The sequence below is a fragment of the Megalobrama amblycephala genome, unplaced genomic scaffold (genome assembly GCF_018812025.1).
Source record: "Megalobrama amblycephala isolate DHTTF-2021 unplaced genomic scaffold, ASM1881202v1 scaffold478, whole genome shotgun sequence".
Taxonomy (NCBI): domain Eukaryota; kingdom Metazoa; phylum Chordata; class Actinopteri; order Cypriniformes; family Xenocyprididae; genus Megalobrama; species Megalobrama amblycephala.
This window is the reverse complement of record NW_025953400.1, coordinates 32,350-59,551: the sequence shown is the minus strand read 5'-3', so window position 1 is coordinate 59,551 and position 27,202 is coordinate 32,350. Positions and strand designations below refer to the sequence as shown.

At 39.8% G+C, this 27,202-nt stretch overlaps 1 protein-coding gene across 1 annotated transcript; it reads left to right on the top strand.

The window, feature by feature from the left end:
* The first annotated feature begins 472 nt into the window (after positions 1 to 472).
* On the top strand, positions 473 to 26,853 carry LOC125261744 (LIM and cysteine-rich domains protein 1-like). Its single transcript, XM_048180311.1, has 3 exons — positions 473 to 1,884; positions 24,331 to 24,546; positions 24,722 to 26,853. Exons 1-3 carry the CDS (start codon positions 1,558 to 1,560, stop codon positions 24,848 to 24,850), a joined length of 672 nt encoding a protein of 223 aa, XP_048036268.1. The 5' UTR covers positions 473 to 1,557; the 3' UTR covers positions 24,851 to 26,853.
* Positions 26,854 to 27,202: the final 349 nt, after the last annotated feature.

Here is a 27,202-nt window from a genome sequence, read left to right as displayed (position 1 = left end):
TAATAAGAAATTGTACAATATTCTCTTCTTTGCTGCCAGAAAAAAATATTTTACTTAATTGGATCAATGATAAACCTCCATCACTTAAAGGTTGGCATAAGATTATTTTTGAGTTGATTCCCCTGGAGCATCTTACCTATGTACTACATCAAAAGATAGGCCAGTTTTATAAAGTTTGGACCCCATATCTGGACTATTTGGATCCTCGTCTTCGCCCTATTATATTACAAGGAATATTGTAATTGTGTAACTCACTGGCCATTGGACTTTCTTTCTCCTTTTCTTTATCTTTTTGAAATATGTTTTTGTTATTATTTTCTATAACCTGTTATATTATGGTGTAGTACTGTTTTATATATATGAATCTGAGCTTTTTTTGTTGTTGTTGATGTTTTTCTTTTGGTGATGTCTTGTTATTTTGTATTATAATGAAAATCAATAAATATAATTATGAAAAAAAAATGTAGAGTTTGTGTTTATTTAACAAAATTTGGTTTTGGGCAGAAACTTAACTATTTGGCTAATTGTGTGATGTAGGTGTGTTGCTGTGTTAAGAGTTTAGAAAAAGTACTTTAAGTACTTTAAAAATGTTCCATATGTTTATGACCAAGCAGGGCAACCACCCAGGAGAGCATTACAGTAATCTAGCCTTGAGGTCATGAACGCATGAACTAACTGTTCTGCATTTGTCATTGAGAGCATATGTCATAGTTTAGATATATTTTTAAGATGGAAGAATGCGGTTTTACAGATGCTAGAAACATGCCAGTTTCAACAGGATTCTCAGTTGGTGCATCGCTGTTTGATGTTCTTATCGGAACAGAAGAGTGGTGTTTCCCGCGACTATGCCGTCTCACCATTACCCAATTGCCCTACTGCATGGGCTCTACTGCCGGAACCGGAAAATGTATAGAGTTCACTAAGCTAGTTGCATCCAAAACAGTATCTAAAGCCCTTGTATTCGTGCTATCCTTAATTAAAGTTTGGATGTAACTCTAATTCTAATTAATTTATTTCCCTACATTTATGACATGTAAATCTATCGTCGCTGATAGAGAAAGCTATACTATGCATGTGACAGGCAGAGCAAGTAACAAAAGAAGGAGAGGATGACTCACCGTGTTTTTAGACTGATCCGACTTCGAAATTAGCCATTAGAGTGTGCATGGATCTGCACTTTGGATTCCAACCGGAAAAAGTAGACCATCCGGGTATCTATGGAATACTTATTTACACATCAGTTATATGGTAAAATAAAGCTCAAGCATGTTTTCTTGACCTGCAAGAACAAATGAGGTTCATTCTTGTGTGTTATGCAGCACATTTGAGCTTCCAGAAGAGGTTTGTTCTCATGCATCAAGCAGGTTCAGTTGAGCCTCTTTTTAAGTTCACTGATCAATGTTTATATGTGAATAAAATCCTATATTAAATCTGTTTATCTTATAAAGTGATCATGTCTCTTTAGAAAATTTGGACAATCTCTTTATGAACTTTATGTTGTTGTTGTTGAGGAGGCACTGGCATTCTCTTACATAATTCTGTCTTTCTGTCAGGACGATGCAGTACATGGAGCTTCTCCCTGAAGAAAGGCGACCCGTGGCTGGCACAGAAGGATCATTATATCGCCACAGGCAACTGATAAGACAGCTACCTTCCTATGATCATGACCCTGCATACTGCCACAGCCTGTCTGAGGTGGAGTTGAAAGCTATGGCTCAGTTTGTGAAATCCTATAAGGAGGAATCCTTAGGAGTAGGAGAAGTTGCCCTTCCTGGAGAAAAAGGTACAGCCGAGAAGAATGAAAAGGCCCCCGAGGAAAAGCCAGATGAGGAGACCACAACTAATGGAACAGCACAGTCTCCTCTCAGCAAAAAGAGTGAATATGTGAGTTAGTGAAGGATTTGCAGATGGGTAACAGGGTAAACACAAGCTAATTATAATGATTAACCCAACCCTCCCAAAATTCACTTTATATATGAATCATTTTAGTCAAGTCAAGTCACCTTTATTTATATAGCACTTTTTACAATGCAGATTGTGTCAAAGCAGCTTTACAGTGATAACTGGCATATAATTTGGCTGCACAGCAGCTCTTAAAGAATAGTGTCAATGCAGGCAGATCAAAGCACTGTTGAATAAATGTCAAGAATACTGTTGAATATCAAATGTCAAGTCAAATGTCAAGTGTCCCCACCTAAGCAAGCATGTGTCTTCAACTTCTGGTTACGTGTGAGAGTGTCAGTGTGTCCAAGGACTACTACTTCTTGTTTTGTCTAGGTAGGTTGTAAGGGAAAAAGGAAGCAAAATGAGCTCAAATTAAATAATTAATTTGTAGGGAATTATTAAGAGTCATTTAGTTTACGACTAAGCAACTGAATCGCCCAGCGTTCATCTGCTCGAGCCGTAATAAGCTCTGTAGCGGATATGAATATCCACTATCGTGAAAACACTGAGCATGGGCGCAGTAACTTTTGAGATCGACAGTTTAAGACATTACATTTTACAAGCACATAATACAAGACACTTTCTTTTAAAAATCTACAAGAGACTTTTATTTATTCTAACACAAACTAATCTAACACAAACACACACATACACACACACATTCATATGCATTGCAGTAAGAAAGGAAATGATAGAGAAAGAGTTTTGAAATCTGAATCTCCTTGTCGGCGTGGAGAGAAGGGTTTTCCAAGTCGATGATTTGTCTTTTCAGGTCCGGATGGTGGTTTGGTAAAAACCAATCACATTTGAGCTTGCTGGCAAAATGAAAGGAAGTCTCTTTGTCGTGGCTGGAGTTAAAGTTGAAGCGGCAAAAGTCGATGGTGTAACTTTGCGGAAAAACTTAGAATATGAGACTCTCACGGAAAAGAAAATTAAGGAAAAGAAAAGTGAGTGTGTCACGGAAAGAAGGACGGATGCAATAGCAAGTTAATCTCTTTATTAAGAGCTTCACACATGCAGATGGTCAGTCACAGATAAAACATCAAAGACACAGCAGGAGAGTGGTGACGCAGGGACTGCGATGGGTGATGAGAGTCCTTGGTGAATGGTGACTGGTAAGTGTGTCCGTGAGTCCGTGCAGAGAAATCCGTGGGTGATATCCAGAGAACGATCCAACGAAGAAACAGGAAACAGGAAACAGGAAACAACGACGAGAAATCCAATCCAGGGAACATACAGACACGAGCAAACACGGGACACAAACACCAGGACTCCAAACAACGATCTGACAAACATGAGACGAAAGACAAGGCGTTAAATAGGCAGATGGTAATTGCGCACAGCTGCCGCTGATCAGACAATCAGCGGCGACGCCCACACGAAACAATCAGGTGAAACACCCACACAACCACACAGACACCAGAAAGAGACAGCAGATTCATGAACCGTGACCTCACGGTGTTCCCAGAACCCCTTACCTGTCGATTGTAATCATCGATAAGGGAGTGATCCTAGCAGGAACCCAACTTCTCTCCACCGGACCGTAACCTTCCCAGTCCACCAAGTACTGGAATCCGCGTCCCCTCCGCCTAGAGTCCAGAATGCGGTTGACCGAATATGTAGGTTCCCCATCTACGAGTCGCGGCGGTGGGGGAACCGGAGTAGGCGGATTAAGATGAGAGTAAAAAACGGGTTTAATTTTGGAGACATGAAAGGCGGGATGAATCCTCCTGTACGCTGGAGGTAATTTGAGTCGGACTGCCACCGGACTAATGATTTTGGTGACAGGGAACGGGCCGATGAATTTAGGAGCTAATTTATTGGCAACGGAGTGGAGCGGAATGTTCTTAGTAGAAAGCCACACTTTTTGACCAACGACGTATACGGGAGGCTTCGACCAGTGGCGATCAGTCTTAGCCTTGGTGCGCGCTCTCACTTGCAGCAGAGTCTCACGGGCTCTGTTCCAAGTGCGGTGGCACCTCTGGACAAAGGCGTGAGCAGAGGGAACCGTGACTTCAGATTCCAGACTGGGAAACACAGGTGGCTGGTAACCTACACTACATTCAAACGGAGAGAGGCCCGTAGAAGACACTGGTAATGAATTATGCACGTACTCAGTCATAGAGAGTTGTTGGCTCCAGGAGGAAGGATTCTTGGATGCCAAACATCGCAACATTCGCTCCAAATCTTGGTTGGCTCTCTCGGTCTGCCCATTGGTCTGGGGATGGAACCCAGATGAAAGACTGACAGTCGCCCCCAGCAGTCTACAAAACTCTTGCCAAAATTTGGACACAAATTGGGGGCCCCTGTCGGACACCACATCTACCGGGAGGCCATGTAACCGAAAGATGTGGTCTACGACGGTAACCGCTGTCTCCTTAGCAGAAGGTAATTTGGTTAAGGGAATAAAATGAGTCGCCTTCGAGAACCGGTCCATAACGGTCAAAACGACTGTGTACCCCAGGGAGGTTGGGAGGGCGTTGACAAAATCTAGCGCAATGTGGGACCAAGGTCTCGAAGGGGCAGACAGCGGTTGGAATAACCCATCTGGAGGTCGATTGGACGTCTTACCAGTGGCACAAACCGAGCAAGCCAGAACAAAACTGCGAATGTCACGAGCCATAGCAGGCCACCAGAATCGTTGCTTTACCAAAAATCTGGTCCGATTAACCCCTGGATGACAAGCCACGTTGGAACAATGACCCCATTTGATAACGCAGGACCTTAACACTCTGAGGTCTGAAGGTATCGCCGGCGATACCACCGTGGTTTTTTTCTTATCAGTGTGAAAGAGACTCAAAATACTCCGTCAATGTTGCACATACAATTAAGAGTTATACACCATTTTAATCTGTGGAATATCTTCTTTCATTTGTGTACACTCAGAGTAAAAACAAAATGTTGTGCTTTTTGTAAAATAAAGAAAACTAACATGATGCGTGATCTCTCGTCTCCCTCTGAACGAACTCCAATCTGATAGTTCTTAGAAAATGAACTGTAACTTAGTGAATACTAATGACAAAAAAAATACACTTATGTCTAAAAAAACGTTACGATGTCAGGTTTTAAAATATATAAGTCAAATCGAAAACAAACCTTCTGTGTTTATGTAATCTGTATGAAAAGAGAGCCATGTCAGAAGTCTGTGATTCAGCTCATTATCCGCTAATGCGGCCACGCCCACGGAGCATACATCATCTCAATCGTGTATTTATTGTCTTGAAAAGTGTTTTGAATAGCCATATTTAGCGATCTCTTGCCTCTGTTAGTTCCTTGATTGTCACATGATTTGCCTCTTCTTTTACTGAGGCATTTGTGGACAAAAGGGGGAAGAGCGCCCTCCGGCTGAAGTATGAATTAAAAACACAGCATCCAGCGCTCATAATGATGACAATAAATATAGAATAATACATATTACTCCTCTGTATAGAAAATTGATATAAACATATGAGAATCCATCAATATTTCTCCAAATGTGTATGCTTTTAAGCATATTAAGAAATTATGGTCAATATAAGATTTTAAGAGTCCAAATGTGAAGCTTGAGTCTTAGATCTTTTTAATGATGTATAGTTTGTCAACTGCACATCAAAATTTAGGCTCTATAATATAACAAATATAGTAGCCTATATGAAATGCCCTAGAGGTAGGAATGTTCAGACGCGTTGCATCACAGAAATACATTATATTTTAAAGTATATTAAAATAGAAAACCATTATTTGGTTAGAGACTTGAGACTTCTTTTAAAAACATTATAATGGCAATGTGTTCAATCTTTTGACTGGTAGTGTAATTTAACATAGGCCTATACACAATTTTCTTCATATCATGTGCAATAATACGTGCATGCATGAGATCACAAAAATCATGTTTTTTTTTTGTCCTGAGTGGACTTTAATCCTGTTATCAGCATGATCACAGAGGGTTTTTTCACAGCCTACCTGACTGAAAGGCCTCATTAATATGCAAGTCATTTCAGGTCATTATTATTCAATTCTTTTGTCTTCTCAGGTGAGAATCACCCATTATACATGAGGATTCACGCCTCCATGCATACTGTGTTTCTTGACCAAAAGTGTCTTAGAAAATTTAAATCTCTCTATTGTTTTATATGAAGGAGTAGGCAGCATAATTTTTACATAATTCTGAAGCAAAAACTCTAGTCTACAACCTCCAATACCCAGAAGTCTTATGAACACAGATTTAATATACTTTTTTTGGCCTTATTTCAGTGACTTAAGTTTTTTGTTTTTTCAATAACCACGCATAAACATTATTCCTTCAAAAATACAAACATGTACGTACATGTTCCTCACATATTATTGTAGCCTAGTTTGTGCTGAATACAGTGTAATGACACTTTTGTCATTTATATGTTTATGAACAACTGAAAAAAGCACAAATGTCAGGGCATGTCAAAACTTCTCCAAGCCCCAAATCAGCCTCAGACTCCAGAGGGTTAACCTCTCCGGCACAAACAAACAGTTCGGTCCGGGCGGAGGCGTTACCCCTTCTAAGGCCGACAGGACCTTCGATTCGACCTCCCATGTAAGAGTGGAGACCACTAATGTCTCGGGAAGAATACACTCGGGAGTAGACGGGCGTTCGGAAAGATCAAAAATACGAGATAAAGAATCGGGCTTGATGTTTTTGGAGCCCGGGCGGTACGATAGAGAAAAATCAAAACGTCCGAAAAAAAGTGCCCACCGAGCTTGCCTGGAGTTAAGTCTTTTAGCCGATCGAATATATTCAAGGTTCTTATGATCTGTCCATACGATAAAGGGTACCCCCGACCCCTCCAACCAATGACACCACTCTTCCAACGCTAATTTGACTGCCAACAACTCTCTGTTACCAATGTCATAGTTGCGTTCGGCAGGAGATAAATGATGGGAAAAATACGCGCAAGAGTGCATCTTATCGTCTGTGGGAGAACGCTGGAATAGCACTGCGCCTACCCCCACCTCTGACGCATCGACCTCCACCACGAACTGACGCGAAGGATCAGGGGCATTGAGAATGGGAGCCGAAACGAAGCGACTTTTCAGTTTGGCAAATGCAGCTTCCGCTGCATCTGACCACCTGAAGGTCGTTCTGGGGGAGGTCAAGGCGGTCAGAGGTGCGGCTAGTTGGCTGAAATTGCGAATAAAACGCCGGTAAAAATTGGCGAACCCCAGAAACCTCTGTAGGGCCTTACGGGAATCTGGACTTGGCCAATCCACCACAGCCTTAACCTTGTCAGGATCCATGCGAACTCCCTCAGACGAGATGATGTACCCTAGGAATGAAACAGACTGTGCATGAAACTCGCATTTCTCCCCCTTGACAAAAAGCCCATTTTCTAACAGACGCTGAAGCACTCGTCTGACGTGTTGAACATGTTCCTGGAGAGACGAAGAAAATATCAATATGTCATCCAGGTAGACATAAATGAACTGATCGACCATATCTCTCAACACATCATTGACGAGTGCCTGGAATACCGCTGGAGAGTTGGACAGCCCGAAGGGCATGACTAAGTATTCAAAGTGCCCTCCCCGTCAGGAGCGTGAGCACAAAAGCCACCTTGGATTCCTCCCTCTCGAAGGTGCGTGGCTGTAACGAGAAATGTAAGGAACATTTGTTCAAGAACGCTCTACAAAAGTTCGGCTCACTGGCATAAGTCTGAGGAACAGGGAGGCGTGGTTCCGGCCGATCCCACTGCTCCAGCGGCGTGGGGGGAATCAGCGGTGGGGGTGGCGCAGTGGGAGCGTGAAGCTGTTGAAGTTGCTGGGAAAGCTTGGACACCTGCGTCACCAGCGCTTGAACGAAATACTCCGGTGGTGTTGTTGGTCCATGCGGGAAATGCTGTGGTTGATGAACTCCGTCAAAGCTGCTGAGCTTGCTGCATCCATAGTTGGTCAGATCGTTCTGTCACGGAAAGAAGGACGGATGCAATAGCAAGTTAATCTCTTTATTAAGAGCTTCACACACGCAGATGGTCAGTCACAGAAAAAACATCAAAGACACAGCAGGAGAGTGGTGACGCAGGGAACAGGAAACAGGAAACAACGACGAGAAATTCAATCCAGGGAACATACAGACACGAGCAAACACGGGACACAAACACCAGGACTCCAAACAACGATCTGACAAACATGAGACGAAAGACAAGGCGTTAAATAGGCAGATGGTAATTGCGCACAGCTGCCGCTGATCAGACAATCAGCGGCGACGCCCACACGAAACAATCAGGTGAAACACCCACACAACCACACAGACACCAGAAAGAGACAGCGGATTCATGAACCGTGACAGAGTGAAAGTTGGATGGCTTGAATGAAGTCTGTCCTTTGTCAGCTTGGTCTTGTCTTACTCCATGGTTACTCTTTGTTCTGCTTTCTCTGATCACAGCTTACTTCTTCACTCCTAGTTCACTGTCTTGTGATATGACTATTTAAACTTAGGTGTTTGTCTCACCTCTGAGAGGAGTTTTGGCCAATCAGATATCGTCCTGTTTCAAAAGATGGCTTTTCTCTGCCCCAATCATACATAAGTGTTACCTCCGGTATTGCCGGCTTCGGCAGAGAGTACCGTTTTAGACATAATTTCTATTAAATGGAATATGATACATTTCACACAGATTTCATTCAAGCCATGATTTAGACATACATTAGAGATTTAAATTCATTCCAAATAAGGCATACTTTCAATCAGTCGCATTTACATGAATTGTGGGTGTTCTAAAGCATAACTGGTTACAGGTATGTGTGGACATGATATAAAATGTATGCAGTTAAAAGATGTTTGATGAGTCCATTTCAAATTGTTTGGAACAATTTTGATGCAGTTTTAGTTGTAGAACAGTCTTCATTGGTTTTTCTGTAAATTTGGGTCACTCAGAGAAACAAAAGAGGCCTGCATTGTCTCTCTGTCTCTTTTGATCTGGAGATCAAAGACTCTTTATCTTCTTGGTGACCATTTGGTTTGTCACAAATTCTCCTTTTGTTTGTTTTTCACTTCTCCTTCTGTCAGAAACCATGGGTGTCATAAAAGTAATTAGCAAGAGTTTTTCTGTAGACGGACTGGAGCCAAAACTTAGATTCTCTGAGTTTGGATTCTGGAATTATGTTTTGAAAGAATCTTCTGAATGATTCATTTGTCTGGTTCGTCCATGGTTCCTACAAGGTACATGATGTGCACAATTAAAAAAATCCCAAGACACAAAGAAAGTCAAAAAGTGAAGCCCAAGAAATAAGAAATTATTTAACAATGGCCACTTTAAATCATTTATGATTTAGTGCTTCACTTTAAAGGAAATTGCTAAAGCTGTTTTTTCAAATAATAGCAAGCAAAATCTAAACACATAATCATAATCTAATACTGTGATCTATAGACTATTCCAAGACGTGTCTTAATCATTCCCTGTAAGGATTGTTATATGCATGGAGCCAAACATAAAAGCAGTAAAATCATCAATACAACAGAAAACAACAAATTAAGGTATGTCGCCCAGTTAGAGAACCATTGTCTCATCCCTTTACCCCAGTCATATGCTTCAGGTGGATCAACAATTATGGTTTTCATGTGATTTATCAAGTCAAAAATATTATTGTAGTAATCTGGAATTGAAAAACAGCTCTAACTTCTTCTAGGCCCGTTTACTGGCAGCTGCGGCCCCCCCTGCCACACACTGTTGTGTCTCACTCATCATTGCATATCTGTCTCCTCTACATTCTGGCAGGGTGGGATATAATTTTGGTGGAATGAATGACCTTTATCCCAATATGTTTTGATTTCTTTCCATTTACTGTACGACTCTTTCATGTACTTATAATTCCACTCTGGGTCTCCCCAGCCCCCATTAATTATCGAATTAGCACTTTCCATATCCCCTGGCTTAAAAGAGCCTTCTCCTGGGAAAGGATCCAATTGTATTTTTCCCTGAGTCCACCCCTTTAAATTTGATAAATAGGGTTTAGTCAATTTTGGGGTGTCTCATCTTGATCTTGATATCTTTTGACCCATCCTTCACCTAATCACAATTTTGATTTTTAATTTGCCACACCACACCAAAGGGGTCTCTTTATAGTTCTTTAATTATAATTATTCAGAAAATTTTATTAAATCGTCAAACGGAATATTTCCATTAACACTTTGTTTTCCGTCTGAGCGGATCTAAACGGATATTAATCAGAGCGGATCTGCACGGATCTTCCTTGCACCGGAGGGATAACCAAAATATTTGTCAGGTAACTGTGCGTTTAAACAGTACCCTTACAAACAAATCTTCCTGGACTAACTCTTAGAGCTCCATCCAAGGAAAACACTACCTATTATGAGATGAGTTCAATCAATCCTACCACCACAGGAAATCATTAAAGGTGCCCTAGAATTAAAAATTGAATTTATCTTGGCATAGTTAAAAAACAAGAGTTCAGTACATGGAAATGACATACAGTGAGTCTCAAACTCCATTGTTTCCTCCTTCTTATATAAATCTCATTTGTTTAAAAGACCTCAGAAGAACAGGCGAATCTCAACATAACACCGACTGTTACGTAACAGTCGGGGTGTACGCCCCCAGTATTTGCATATGCCAGCCCATGATTGAGGCATTACACAAGGGCAGCCAGTATTAACGTCTGGATGTGCACAGCTGAATCATCAGACTAGGTAAGCAAGCAAGGACAACAGCGAAAAATGGCAGATGGAGCAATAATAACTGACATGATCCATGATAACATGATATTTCTAGTGATATTTGTAAATTGTCTTTCTAAATGTTTCGTTAGCATGTTGCTAATGTACTGTTACAGTTTTTTACGATTGCTTACACACTAAAATTAAACTTTTCCCACAATTAGAAAAACCTTACACTCAAGGAGCAAAACACAAAGCTAGATCTGCACAACTATAAGCACATTCTCAGCCTCACACTTTTTGCAAAACTCTACACACATTGTTTTGCACAACACTAAACACACTTCTCTACATTAGACACAGAAATCTAACATAATGTCACTTCTTTGCCATTTAAAGACACTGATGTCTAAAATACCACCCCTATAAACCAACTGATCAAACACAGCCGTCAGGTGTGAAGACACTTGGGTGCTTAACTGTAAACTCAACAATCAGGTGCTATAGTACTATAAAAAGGCAAAATGTGAGTTTATGAGTCTTCAACAAAATGAAAGGCAATGTTGCAGTAAGAGGGAGAGGGAGAAACATAATTTTGAATCATTTTGAATGTCCCAGGCCAACACGGTGGTAACATCCCAATGTATGTTGCAATCACACAGAATGTGGTCCTCCACCTGCATGCCAACTTAGGCTCTTACAACACGGCCCACATATTCACATTTTAGACAGACTGCACAAAATCGTCACAGCAGAAGACCAAATGGATGCAGAGCAGATGTATTGAATGGTTTTACAATGTGGTGAGAAATAAATATTTTCATCAATGTGCAGTACTGATCTTGTTGCGTATATATATATATATTCATGTACTTTACTCTAACAATATCTCTGAAAAAATCAAACCCAGACTATATAATTAGAAAAGTATAAATGTTACAAGTGTTTAAGATTGAGCACAGCAGTGTGTAAATGAATCAAACAGAATCAGAATTTATGAACCATGTGTGTTCCTTATGGTGTCAAAGTTGGGTTTTGTTAAATTAATGTAAAGTTTTGAATGAAGTGTTTCATTTTGCAAATGATCTGAAGTGTTGTGCTACTTTGGTGTAGGGTTGTGTTAATTGTGTGTATTGTTTTGACAAACCGGGCCCTGTTTTCAAAATTGTGCTTAAGCAATCGTAAAAAACTGTAAATGTGGTTAAAGTTACCATTGTTTCTTACTGTATTCACGGAGACAAGAGCCGTCGCTGTTTTCATTTTTAAACACTTGCAGTCTGTATAATGCACAAACACAACTTATCTTTAGCCACGGAGGAAATCCTCAAACTCATTCAGAATCAAATGTAAACATCCAAATAAATACAATAAAAATCCATCTTGATTTAGAAATTTCTAGACATTTGTACTTGAAATAGGACAAAAAATACTCAGTATGAAAAGCATTTTTGCAGCATGAACGAATGAATGAACTATTTAAACATCACTAGCGCTTTAAAAAGGAGGAGGAGACTGAAAGAAACTCTGGGTTTACTGAAGAAAACCTGCTCCCGACCAGGTTAGGTTTACAGAGTAAGTTACCATGGTAAATGACTCTGAGTATAAGTTACCTCTCTTTCACAAACAGGCTTGACTTACCCTGCTTTCTTGGGTTTGACCTACCTCCCATTCTGAAATGGAAAACCCTGAGTTTCCCTCATTTCATGGTTAACATACTCAGTTTTCACTTAACCTCTTTTCTGAAACGGGCCCCTGGTCTTGTGTTTTTTTGTTTGTTTGTTTGTTTTTTTGTCAATATATTCATGTGCATTACTCTAACAATATCTCTGAAAAAAAACCAGACTATATCATTAGAAAAGTATAAAAGTTACAAGTGTTTAAGATTGAGCATAGCAGTGTGTAAATGAATCAAACAGAATCAGAATGTATGAACCATGTGTGTCCCATACGGTGTCAAAGTTGGGTTTTGTTAAATGAGTGTAAAGTTTTGAATGAAGTGTCTCATTTTGCAGAAGAACTGAGGTGTTCTGTTACTTGTGTGTGTGGATCTGTGAATTGTGTGTAGTGTTTTGACAAAATGAGCCTTGTTTTTAAAATTGTGCTTAAGCGATCGTAAAAAAAAATGTAAGATGGCGAAATACCCTGTGAAGTCCACTTCGCAGTCCACTTACGGTCAAATGGAATGCACATTTGGTGTACAGGGTGATATGGCTGTGGTCATAGCACTCACACATACAGTACAGTCCAAAAGTTTGGAACCACTAAGATTTTTAATGTTTTTAAAAGAAGTTTCGTCTGCTCACCAAGGCTACATTTATTTAATTAAAAATACAGTAAAAACAGTAATATTGTGAAATATTATTACAATTTAAAATAACTGTTTTCTATTTGAATATATTTCACAAAGTAATTTATTCCTGTGATGGCAAAGCTGAATTTTCAGCATCATTACTCCAGTCTTCAGTGTCACATGATCCTTCAGAAATCATTCTAATATGCTGATCTGCTGCTCAAGAAACATTTAATGTGTACAATTGTACAAAATATTTGTGTACAATATTTTTTTTCAGGATTATTTGATGAATAGAAAGTTCAAAAGAACAGTGTTTATCTGAAATCTAATCTTTTGTAACATTATAAATGTCTTTACTGCCACTTTTGATTGATTTAATGCATCCTTGCTGAATAAAAGTATTCATTTCTTTAATTTCTTTTCAAAAAAATAAAAATAAAAATTCTTACTGACCCCAAACTTTTGAACGGTAGTGTATAATGCTACAGAAGCTTTGTATTTCAGATAAATGCTGTTCTTTTGAACTTTCTATTCATCAAGGAATCCTGAAAAAAAAAAGTACACAACTGTTTTCAACATTGAAAATAATCATAAATGTTTATTGAGCAGCAAATCACCATATTAGAATGATTTCTGAAGGATCATGTGACACTGAAGACTGGAGTAACGATGCTGAAAATTCAGCTTTGCATCACAGGAATAAATTACTTTGTCAAATATATTTAAATAGTAAACAGTTATTTTAAATTGTAATAATATTTCACAATATTACTGTTTTTTACTGTATTTTTAATTAAATAAATGTAGCCTTGGTGAGCAGACGAAACTTCTTTTAAAAACATTAAACATCTTAGAGGTTCCAAACTTTTGGACTGTACTGTACATGTACAGTATGTGCACAAATACACTGTATATACAGTATGTATGCACAGTTGATGAATTTTACAGTTAATTCTAATTAAACTGAACTGATTTGAGCTGTATAATGACACTATATGCTTGTTATAGCTGCTTTTCAGAGAATTTGAATTTGTTACTATTGTGAAGCTGCTTTGAATTTGAAACAATCTGTATTGAAATAGGTGTGATTTGGTGATAGAGGTGAGTTTTGATTTTTTTTTTTTTTTTTTCAAGTGATCAAATTGGTTAGGCTATATTTAACACTATAAACAGAAATGCAAGGGGGTAAAAATATTTTATTTCTTTCTCAAAACAAAGAGTTTTGGAGTGAAGCATGGAGTGAGACGTGTTTTCCAAAACTCCTGCAGAATCTATCAATATTTAATCCTACAACAGCATTTCTAGTCCGAAAATATACTTTATTCGCTGCGATTGTCATAAATAAACCCAAAACAAGTCTGATTTCACATTCGCAGATGGCAGCGAATCGACGTAAATATAAGTACGCTGGCTCTACCAGCGCTAGGCCTGAAGCCTCGGGACAAAGTGCCCCCAGTCGATCTGCTATTTCAGAACAGCCTGAAGACATGAATATGGATTTCGAAGCAGTAAAAGCAGACATTCTTTCTTCCTTGAGGTCAGATATATCATCTGTAATAAAACAAGAGCTAAAGAACGCATTGGCTGAAGATTTCGACATAATAAAAAGTGAACTACAAGCGATGCGGGCCGAAATCTCAAGAAATGCCGCCGCCACACGCTCTGAAATTGATCAAATGAAAGAGAACATTAAAGATGTCGAGGGTGGGCTTTCCACCTGGTCAGATGAGATGGTTACCCTTCAGACCACTGTAACCAAACTTACCAGCCAAGTTGACGACTTGAAAGAAAAGTGTGAAGATACGGAAGGGCGGATGCGGAGAGGGAATGTTCGCATCGCAGGAGTTCCTGAGCAACCTGGTTCGAGCTCACCAGCAGTTGTATCCAAACTCCTGAGAGAGATGCTGGAACTGGGTAGAGAAGTGAAGATAGACCGCTCACATCGCACACTCGCTCCAAGGAAACCGGGAGATAAACCCTGCACCATCATAGCAAAGTTACACTATGACGGAGATTGTATGGAAATCTTACAAAAAGCCAGAGAACATGCACCACTCAATTATAATGGAAAGCCAGTTACCATCTTCCCTGACTATACAGCCAGCGTTGCTAGGGCAAGAGCGGCCTTCAGTGATGTCAGGAGAGTTCTCCGTGGGTGACAAGGCGTGCAGTATGGACTGCTTTTCCCGGCCAGACTTCGAATTACACATGACGGAGAAGAAAAAGAGTTCCGGAATGCGATTGAGGCAATGGACTACGTGAAGAGGAAAATTGTTCCAGAGACCCAACCTGATGTTTGACGTGCTTACTCAACCTCGTGGAAAGGGACACTGCCCGATAAGTATCCGATCCTTATTCTACGATAATAACTAAATGCAATATGACCCTTGTTTGCTGTTAAGTATTATTTCTGACGTAAATATTGAATGAACGTCCCAATGGCCAAACTAGTATCACTGTTAAATTAGATATATGTAACGTTTTTATTATTTTCAATGCTGTTGTAATAATACTTTTTTCGGAGTATTATTGGTTCTGTAGGAGCCAGTGTAATGGTTTATTCACGACCCCTTGTTCTTATTTTGATTTAAGCACAGGTAATTGCTGGCTCTAGTTGTTTTGCTATTACGTACTGAGATAAGATCGCTTGTGGCTGCCTGTTCTTCCCGTGCAGATTGGGGCCAGGCCCCCAAAAAATACCTGGACTCATTTATGTTCTGGAGTTCTAAGAACATTCCCTTCAGTTCTGTCTATGCAGGTCTCATTGTTTCCCTGAGACCTCTCACTGTTAAAAGAAATGATGGCAAGTTGGTTCCTCTTATGATTATATAATAACTAACATGTTGGTTTTAAAATGTATAACACTTTTTTTTTTTTTTTTTCCCCACTCTTGTCTGTGCATTTACTGATTTCTCTCCTTCATATAATTAATACTGGGATCTATAAAGGTTATAAGCTATAATGTTAAGGGCCTTCATAGTCCTGTGAAGAGAAAAATGATTCTGCGTCAGCTTAAACAGTCTAACTGCCAAATAGCATTTTTGCAAGAAACCCATCTTTCTGACACAGAACATGAGAAATTAAAAAGATCATGGGCAGATAAAGTGTACTTTTCCTCTCATCCATCAGGGAGAAAGAAAGGAGTGTCTATCCTAATACACAGGCAGGTAAATTTTACCTTAATAACAACTCACAAGGACACAGAGGGAAGATTCATTTTAGTAAATGGCTCTATAGATGGCATTAATGTTTCACTCATGAATGTATATGCACCAAATGATGACCGCCCTACTTTTATTAAAAAAGTTTTCAATATAATTACACAGTATAGCGTTGGAATATTATTGATGGGAGAAGATTTCAATTGTATTATGTCACAACAATTGGACAGACAGCCTATTTCTACCACTAAACTTTCCAGAATGAGCAAGATGTTAAAATACCAGTCCTCTGAATTTGGACTGGTAGATGTATGGAGAAGTAAATTTCCAAATTGTAAAGATTTTACATTTTACTCTCATAGGCATGCGTCTTATTCTAGGATAGACTATTTTTTTACTCCCAAAGATGAGCTTTATAGAATAGAAGATATGAGGATATTACCAATGACAATCTCGGACCATTCACCTATGGAGCTAATATGGAGCATAGGACATGGACAAACTTCCAAACAATGGAGATTAAATGCCTCGCTCCTCAATGACAAAGAATTTATCTCTTTTGTCACATCAGAACTTAGTCATATTTAAGTATAAATTACTCTACAGAGGTATCACCACTCATAGTTTGGGATTGTGCAAAAGCATATCTCAGAGGTCGGATTATCTCATTCGCAAGTGCCAAGAAGAGAGAGAGAGTAGCTAAACAACAAAAATTAGAACACACCATTAAAAATTTAGAGAAACAACATAAAAAAACCTCAAGCCCACAATTACTAAATAAAATAAAGGATGCCCGAAGAGAATACAATAGCTTAATTGCTGATAAGATTGAAGGTAATCTAAGATTTATTAACCAAAGATATTATGAACACGGCAATAGGGCTAGCAGATTGTTAGCAATTAGATTAAGAAAACAAAGATCTTCAAATATTGTACAAAAAATAAAATCTCACAGCTCTATTAACTCCCATACCAAACCTGATGAAATTGCAGAATCCTTCGCAGATTTTTACAAATCCCTCTACAAAAACTCAGATACCTGCTCTGATGATAATATTATGGCATCATTCTTAAAAAATATAAAATTAACCGAGTTAACAGAGTCAATGGCAAAGGATCTGGAATTCTGGATGAGCCTATTGAGGAAAGTGAAATAATTGACACAATCTCTACATTGAAGAATAATAAAAGCCCAGGACCTGATGGATATATAAATGAATTTTATAAAATATTTAAAAATCTTGTTTCTCCTCTCTTATTGAGAGCATATCATTATGCGCTTCAATCTGGTACGTTGGCACCCTCGTGGAGGGATGCAACTATTGTTGTAATTCACAAAGAAGGCAAAGATCTTGCCGAATGCCAATCATATCGGCTTATTTCATTGTTAAATAGTGATCTACGTATATTAACTGCCATTCTTGCGAAAAGGGTTAATAAATTCGTTAGTCAAATCATACATCCAGACCAAACGGGATTTATCCCAGAGAGATATTATGGAGATAATCTTCGCAGAACGTTAAATATTATGAGCTATTCAAAATCCATAGGTGTAAAGGCGCTGTTCTTATCACTTGACGCACATAAGGCATTTGATCGAGTATCCTGGCAGTATCTGATCCAAAAACACTTAAACGGTTTAAATTTGGCCCCAATTTCATAAAATGGGTCCAAACACTCTACACAAATCCACTTGCCTCAGTGAGAGTTAATGGTTGCATATCCGAGCGCTTTACTCTAGAACGTGGATGTAGACAAGGGTGTCCATTGTCACCCTTGCTGTTTGATATCATCATCGAACCCCTTGCTCAACTCATTCAGGAGGACAGCGCAATTAAGGGAATCGTAATTGGAGGCGAGGAACATAAGTTGTCGTTATATGCTGATGATGTCCTACTCTTTCTAACAGAACCTGAGACAACAATTCCATATTTAAAAAAGCTCATTTTAAAATATGGCTACTACTCTGGATATGAAGTGAATATGGATAAAACTGAGGCAATAGATGTTAATGGTCAAATTTCAAAACAAATCAAAATTAAAAGCGGGTTTAAATATCCCCCGAATTTTGTTCAAATATTTGGGCATCTTTATTCCCTCATCTTTGAACCAACTATACAACACAAACTATAAAAAAGTGATTAAAAATATTAGTGAAGATATAAATCGCTGGTCAGCTCTTCCTCTCTCTCTGATTGGCCGTGTTGAGTCTATTCGTATGAATGTCCTGCCAAGATTACTCTATTTGTTTCAGATGTTACCTATTGAAGTGCCAAAATTGACCTTTGATTTGCTGAATAAAATGGTGTTCAAAAAGTGGTCTCAATATGGACTTAATTATCTTCACCAATTATTTCACAATGACACACTTAAATCATTTGACCAGATTAGAAAAGAATTTACACTCCCAAGGTCTGAATTTTTTAGATACTTACAATTGAGACATTTCCTCACAACACATAAAGATCTAGAAATTGTGAAAAAACCCTCTCCAGTTGAATTGCTTTTTAAAGAAATACAAAGTGGACATGCGGTCAAAAAAATCATTTCTAAAATATATCTGTTATTTCTATCTAAGAACCCAAATAACACATTACAGATAAAGGAGAAATGGGAGGCGGAAATGAACGAAACAGTTCCTCTCGAAACTTGGGAGGAAGTTTGCAGAGAGGTACACCTTGTGACCAACTCTAATATCTGGAGGAAATTCAAATGGAAGATAATAACCAGATTTTTTTAACTCCACAGATAATTGCAAAATGGAATCCTTCTTACCTAGACAAATGCTGGAGAAACTGTGGCCAGCATGTTGGCAACCACACCCATATCTTGTGGTCATGTTCAAAATTAAGAAATTATTGGAAAGATATATTCGACGCCCTTAAAGAAATATTCCATTTTGAAATCCCCGAAGACCCTACAATTGCCCTTCTAGGTGTTTGTCCAGAGGGCTTTGAGGGTAGAGCTAAAATATATTTACTACAAATTCTTTTTGCTGCAGCCCTCAAATGTATTACATGCAGATGGTTAAAACCTGACCCCCCATCATACAATACCTGGATTCAAAAAGTACGGGAGTTGTACGAAATGGAACAAATTACATATTCATTACGACTTAAGAAAGCTAATTTCTTAAAGAGATGGGTTCCTGTAATGCCTTTGATACTCCAGTGATCTTATGTTATATGATTACATCCTTCATGTGTTGTCCTCCGCCTTTCCCTATTTTTTTTTTTTAATCCCTTCCTACCCCTGTACTAGGTGTATTTGTTTTCACTTTTTGGATAATGTGTCTGATGTAATTAAAATGTAATAATTGTCAAGGCTGTTGGAACATGATGGACTGACATGTTAAAAACCAATATTATACTGTATTGTATGCTTTTTTGTGGCTCAAAATAAAAATATAAGTTCAAAAAAAAAAAAAAAAAAAAGAGTTTTGATTTCTAAGTGAATGAATTATGTGTTTTCACACATGATTGTTGGGTGTAGGGAACTGTGTTTAGCATTTTGTAAAAAGTTTGTTTTACAATTGCAAACTGAGCATAAAGCAGATAATGTGCTTGCAGTTTTGAACACTTGATCTCAAGATTAGCTACATGAGTGAATGGTTGCACTGAGTAGGCCTTCAAGTACCACTTTTAGTATGTAAGCAAAAAAAACTGTAGTCCATAAGTAGCAGTGTGAATACTGCATGTAAGTTGTTGAATGAACCAGGCTGCGATATGGTTGTCAAAACACAGACTGTGTAAACCGATGACATTCGGATCCAAAGATTTGGATCACTTTTTGATGTCTATACGTTTTTTTACATCATACCCAATTCGTTAAAAGTCATACAGTAGCACACTGTATGATAGAATAGGTATAATGGATTGTGGCGACCAGGGCGGGTGAGAGCCGTGAGGGAACAGCGTGAGGCCGGTGGCGCGAGAGTTAACGAGCTACACCTGGGAGGCGCACTGGCCTTGAGTCTCTCACGGAGAGAGTCCAGGCCTGGTCCTCTCTCGTCCTTCACTGTCGTCGCTCCTCCTTTTATGCTCCCGGAGCTCCTCCGTGAGAGACTTAAGGCCGGTGCGCCTCCCAGGTGTAGTTTGTAAACTCTCGCGCCACCCTGGTCGCCACATAGGTATAATAGATTTGCAAGCACCACTTAATAAATAACAATGGCGATGCTTTGTTAAAACAAGAACCACTGATAAAGGGAATTCCAGAGACCGGAGATAACACTTATGTTATGATTGGGGTGGAGAAAAGCCACCTTTTGAAACAGGACGATATCTGATTGGCCAGAACTCCACTCAGAGGTGGGACAAACACTTAAGTTTAAATAGTCATATCATAAGACAAAGAACTAGTAACCAGAGAACAAAAAGTAACACAATGGAGTAACAAAAAGAAGAAACAAAGACAAGACCAAGCTGACAAAGGACAGACAAGCAGCTCATTCAAGCCATCCAACTTTCACTCACTTTTCTTTTCTTCTACTTAATTTTCTTTCCCGTTGAGAGTCTCGTGTTCTTAGTTTTTCCGCAAAGGTCAACCAACAACTTTTGCCACTTCAACTTTAACTGCAGCCACGACAAAGAGAATTCCTTTCATTTTGCCAGCAAGCAAAAGTGAGTGGTTTTTACCTGAAACAATCCGGACCTGAAAAGACCCTGCAACAAATCATCGACTCGGAAAACCCTTCTCTCCACGCCGACGAGGAGATACACATTTAAAGTTGACTCAAGCAAGTACCTCCAGATTCTAAAACTGAACTGGTGCATTAAATTAATGATTCATGATTCGTTCAGGTCAGGTCTTTTGAAGTGCACATTTTGCTAGGAATCCTGTTCATCATATCACTCTCTCTATTAAAACTCTTTCTCTCTCATTCCCTTTCTTACTGCAATGTGTATGAATGTGTGTGTGTGTGTGTGTGTGTTTGTGTTAGATTAGTTTGTGTTAGAATAAATAAAGTCTATTGTAGATTTTAAAGTGTATTGTAGATCTTAAAGTTACCGGGCTCTAATCAGTGTTTTCACGATAGTGGATATTAATATCCGCTACAAAAGCTTATTACGGCTCAAGCAGATGAACGCTGGATGATTCAGTTGCTCGGTCATAAACTAAATGACTCTATAATTCCCTATAAATTAATTATTTAATTTGAGCTAATTTTGGTCCTTACAATCTATTCAACAAATCTGCTGTTGTGTATATCACTTACCTCTGTGTTCCTCGTCTATCCGCTGACAGAAGACCAGAACCAACTAAGCTACTCCGGAGACGGAGCACCAGGCTTCCGCGGCTGAGTATCCGAATGGAGGCACTGGCTGGAGGGCGCCCAACACCCCTTTACAGTTATTACAGATCATAAGAACCTGGAATATCTTCGTAATGCCAAAAGAAGAGGGCTCGCTGGGCCCTCTTCTTCACACGCTTCCAGTTTACCATCACATATTGACCAGAAGAGAAGAACATCAAGGCAGAACCTTCTTGGCTCCCTTCATGCTTCCCTGGGCTCTGGACATCCAGGCAGCCAGCGAACTCTGTCACTCCTCCCAGCTTGGTACTGGTGGCCCACCATGGCCCGGGATGTCTCCCAGTATGTTCGTGGATGCTCAGTCTGTGCCATCTCAAAAACTCCACGTCAACTACTGTCAGGAAAACTTGTACCACTGCCCATTCCCCGTCGTCCGTTTTCATACCTTTGGAATACCCAAAGAAATCATCTCTGATCGTGGGCCACAATTTACTTCCCGGGTATGGACTACCTTTTTCAAACTCCTTAATGTCTCTGTTAATCTTTCCTCAGGATATCACCCCCAAACCAATGGCCAAACTGAGCAGAAGATTCAGGAGATTGGGAGATATCTCCAGGCATACTATCATGACAACCAACATGGCTGGAACTGTTATCTTCCCTGGGCCGAGTATGCACAAAACTCCCTCAAGCAGTCAACCACAGGTCTCACCCCGTTCCAGTGCATACACGGCTACCAACCCCCTCTGTTTCCCTGGACAGAAGAACCCTGCAACGTTCCAGCCATAGACCACTGGTTCCGAGCAAGCGAGAGAGTATGGGACTCAGCTCACGTCCACCTCCGGCATGCTGTGCGAGGCATAAGATGTTTGCAGATGCCCGTCGATCTCCTACCCCTGTTTACCATCCTGGAGATAAGGTCTGGCTCTCGACCCGTGAGGAGATCTTGAATCCCTGGTGACGGGGCAGCCGTCTGGAGTATCTCGTGGACGGGGAAGGATACGGGCCAGAAGAAAGATCCTGGGTCAACCGAGATGATGTGTTGGACCCTACTGACTGAATTTCACCAGAGCCACCCTGACCGTCCCGCACCCAGAGGCCGTGACTGCCCCCGTCGCCCTAGAAGGGCATCAGGAGCTGCCCCTGGAGGAGGGGGTACTGTCAGGGAATCAAACCAGTCACCACCGTCATCACTCACCACATTCACCAGATCGCAATCACCTGATTACTAATTCCCTGCACCTGTCATCAATCACCAGTCTACCCTACAAAACTGCACTCCTCCTGTTCATTTACTGTCTGGTCTCAATCTTACCTTGTTGTGTTCCTGGGTCGTCTTACCTGTTCTCTACTCACCAGTTGTTCCCACCAACCGTCCTGGCCCTCCTCAGCCTCTGCTCTCCGTCATCTCCATGCTCGTTGGTTACTGGATCTCCTGGAAAAGAAACAAAGACTGCATCATTCACAGATAAGCTGAACCAAGACATTTCAACTCCAAACCCACTTACCTGGACTGCCTTCTCTGCTGTGTTGTTGATTCATCTCTATTCAATAAACCATAAACCTGCTGTTTTGTATATCACTTACCTCTGTGTTCCTCGTCTATCCGCTGACAACTATATTGCCAAAGGTTTTGGGACGGGTGCCTTTACGTGCACATGAACTTTAATGACATCCCATTCTTAATCTGTAGGGTTTAATATGGAGTTGGCCTACCCTTTGCAGCTATTACAGCTTTAACTTTTCTGGGAAGGCTTTCCACAAGGTTTAGGAGTGTTTTTAATGGAATTTTTGACCATTCTTCTAGAAGCTCATTTGTGAGGTCAGGCACTGATATTGGACGAGAAGGCCTGGCTCGCAGTCTCCGCTCTAATTCCTCCCAAAGGTGTTCTATCGGGTTGAGGTCAGAACTCTGTGCAGGCCAGTTAATTTCCTCCACACCAAACTCACTTATCCATGTCTTTATGGACTTTGCTGTGTGAAATGGGGCGCAGTCATGTTGGAACAGGAAGGGGCCATCCCCAAACTGTTCCCACAAAGTTGGGAGCATGAAATTGTCCAAAATGTCTTGGTATGCTGAAGCATTAAGCGTTCCTTTCAGTGCAACTAAGGGGCCAAGCCCAACCCCTGAAAAACAACCCCACACCATAATCCCCCCTCCACCAAACTTTGCACTATGCAGTCAGACAAGTACCGTTCTCCTGTCAACCGCCAAACCCAGACTTATCCATTGGATTTCCAGACAGAGAAGCGTGATTCGTCAGAAAACACCTCTCCACTGCTCTAGAGTCCAGTGGTGGCGTGCTTTACACCACTGCATGTGACGCCTTGCATTGCACTTGGTGATGTAAGGCTTGGATGCAGCTGCTCGGCCATGAAAACCCATTCCATGAAGTTCTCTACACACTGTTCTTCAGCTAATCTGAAGGCCACACAAAGTTTTAAGCTCTGTAGCTATTGACTCTGCAGAAAGTTGGCGACTTCTGCGCACTGTGCACCTCAACATGCGCTGACCCCGGTCTGTGATTTTACGTGGCCTACCACTTTGTGGCTGAGTTGCTGTTGTTCCCAATTGCTTCCACTTTGTTATGATACCACTAACAGTTGACCGTGGAATGTTTAGTAGTGAGAATTTCATGAATGGACTTATTGCACAGGTGGCAACCTATCACGGTACCACGCTTAAATTCACTGAGCTCCTAAGAGCGACCCATTCTTTCAAAATGTTTGTAGAAGCAGTCTGCATTCCTAGGTGCTTGATTTTATACACCTGTGGCCATGGAAGTGATTGGAACACCTGAATTCAGTGATTTGGAGGGGTGTCCCAATACTTTTGGCAATATAGTGTATTTATCTCATATGGGTGTCATAATCATAATCACAAGATATCTTTGAAGTAAATGACCATTGTCATTGGTCATCTGTGTGTTTAGAAACAAAGTAAATAATTAGTATTCATTTCACCATTTTCACTTTCTTTGTTAATCTGTCTTTGCTATTTTCCCCCACTCCTTCATACCTGATGTTTACATTGTCTGTCTTTCTGTCTGTCTTGCAGCATTGCAGTGGCTGTGGACAACTGGCTGTTCTGGACAGTCCTGTGGTGTATGCTGACAGGGCCGGGTACACAAGACTGTGGCATCCCACCTGCTTTGTGTGCTGTGAGTGTGGTGAGGCTCTGGTGGACCTGATTTACTTTTGGAAGGAAGGAGCCCTGATGTGTGGACGCCATTACTGCCAGAGCATCAGACCTCGCTGCCTGGGCTGTGATGAGGTAAATCAAAGCACTTTTCACCCAGAGAAGAGAGGCTTAAAGAAATTAAAATAAAAGAAAATAAGGAAAACTGAACCAGACCAAAGATATACTCATTATATATTCTTTAGCTTGAGATGTGTATGTGAAATAAACACCAATGAATTCTCTGTCTGTCTCTTATTTTCTTTTGTAGCTGATCTTCTCAGAAATGTTTCTTCAAGAGGCCAATGGTCACGTCTGGCATAAGGAACACTTTTGCTGTTGGCTGTGTGGGCAGAGTATCAGAGTTCAGTGTGGCTGTGACAAACGGCAATCAAAATAGTTCGCAAAACAGTCAAATACTCCAGAATATAATGTTAAAATGGCACCATGGTAAATAGGCAAAGAACACTTACATCCAACATTTAAAAACCCTGCGACTTTCGTCAATATTATCAAAATCACAAAATATTTATTTTTTATTATTATAATATTTAATATTTTTAAAATATGAAAAGTCTAGAACCTAATAAAGGGGTCATGAATTGAGAAATCAAATCTTTTTACATATAATTGTGCTATAAAAACATACTATATATTTCAGAACTCAACAGATTTTTTGGAAAACAAACTGCCACTTCCAGGTTTTATTACATAATAGAGATGCACAAGACTGCCTGAACACAAAGGCTGCGTTTACACTTTGCATTAACATGCGACTTGTATCTGGATGTTGTCCACATACGCATTGAAAAGACAAGTGTAAACGCGTTTGTGATCGTAATGTTATCCGATCAATGTGTCCTGGTTTGGAGGTAGTCGAGGACGCATTGTGGTCGGATCTCAGTGTAATCCAGTGTACGATCCAGCCATCGTATCTACATTCAGAGGGCAACGTCATTTAAATCCCTGCCCAGTCTCTCCACGTGGCTGTCAGAAAATAATGGACAGAAGTGGTTTTGACAAGAAATTAAACTTCTTTGAACTTTACAATAAACATCTATCTTTAAAACAGTTTATTTAGACTTACATGATACCTTGAGTGTCATTTTTTCATTTTAATTGTGCGACATTATCTAAACGAGACGATTACGTATGTTTTTATTGTTTCAGTAGGCTATATTTCCAATATTGCACGCTTAACTTCATAACTTTAAACCTGGATGATGTGACTTGTTTAACATGATCAACCCAGTAATTTTTCAACTCTGGAAGTATTTTTTCATTTAAAAAAAATTAATTTGATCTAAGACTGGAGATTGCATTGGAAAGTAAAGTTGCCTAAGTGAGTGAAAGCAGTAGGACATTGTTTAATTTGTATCATCTTTACTCTTATCTGGTGTCGCATAGCCTACCCTTGTTTAGTTCTAATTAATGCTCTTTAATGTGATGTGCGTTCTTTTATAAAGTGTTCGGATTCTGCCGTATACACAATCAATACAAATGCTTGCGCGCTCCTTTCAATCATGAAATGCGTCAAAATATTTTTTTCCACCATACAAGATTAATGTTGGGAAACTTAAATTGGTAGATTGTGAACGATTGTACTTTTGTAGATTAAATCACAAAGATTCCATGCTGTGTGTGCACTGCATTGATAGAGGCTAAAGTGAACGTTTTTTTTACGCTATGAAGCCATTTGAAGCATCTGCCTTTCAAACGCACCTAATTTAAATATTGTGCGGGGAACAGAAATCCGATCAGTTATCCAGATACAGAGGCCACTTAATGTGAACAAATATAAATGTGCTGTGTCCTGATTGGCTAATGATCTGATCTGCTTGATTGGATCACGGTGATCGCATATTAATGCCAAGTGTAAACGCAGCCAAAGATTAACCCCTACTTCTTCATCATCTCCTCTTTGACCAACCCACTGGCATACATAGACAGAAAGAAGAAGAAGTACTACAACAAAAATAACATTACTTTCCAAAGGATTTTGGAAAGTGGCTGTTTATTTTGAACTATGTGAATGTCTCAGCATAGCGTTCATATCAGTTAGAGCAGTGGTTCTCAAACCTGTTCTGGAGTACCCCCAGCCCTGCACATTTTGTATGTCTCCCTCATTTATCACACCTGAGTCAACTCATGAGCTCATTAGTAGAGAGTGCAAGACCTGAAGTGGGTGTGTCAGATATAGGGAGACATACAAAATGTGCAAGGTTGGGGTAATCCAGGACAGATTTGAGAACCTCTGAGCATTGTTTGTTCAGTTAATTTCTTTGCAGATAGACTTTACAGAAAGATTTGGACCCAACAGTAATGCGGCAACATGTGAGTTAATTCTAATGTCTAATCTGCGATCAGTGATTTTTGATCTCAGACTCATGTTTAGTCAGACGTTTGTAGCAGAATTGTTTATTCCTGTTAATATGTCGGTAAATCAAGCCAGAAACGCCAAAACTTCAATTATAATTAATGACGCTTATCTACACTGCATAAAAAATCTTATTTACATTGTTTGCACCTGTGTAATTATGATGAAAGCATTTCATGAAAATGCAGAAATCGCATTGCATTTAGCAAGATTGTTGCATTTATGCGCTCAACAGACTTGACTGTGATTGGCTACAATGCTCAGCACTGCAACATTTTATGCAATGGGAGTAGATCTAAATATAATGGTAATCAACACTTTCATGATTATGTTTTTACTACAGCTGCAGAAATAACTAAAGTTTTCAAAAGAGTT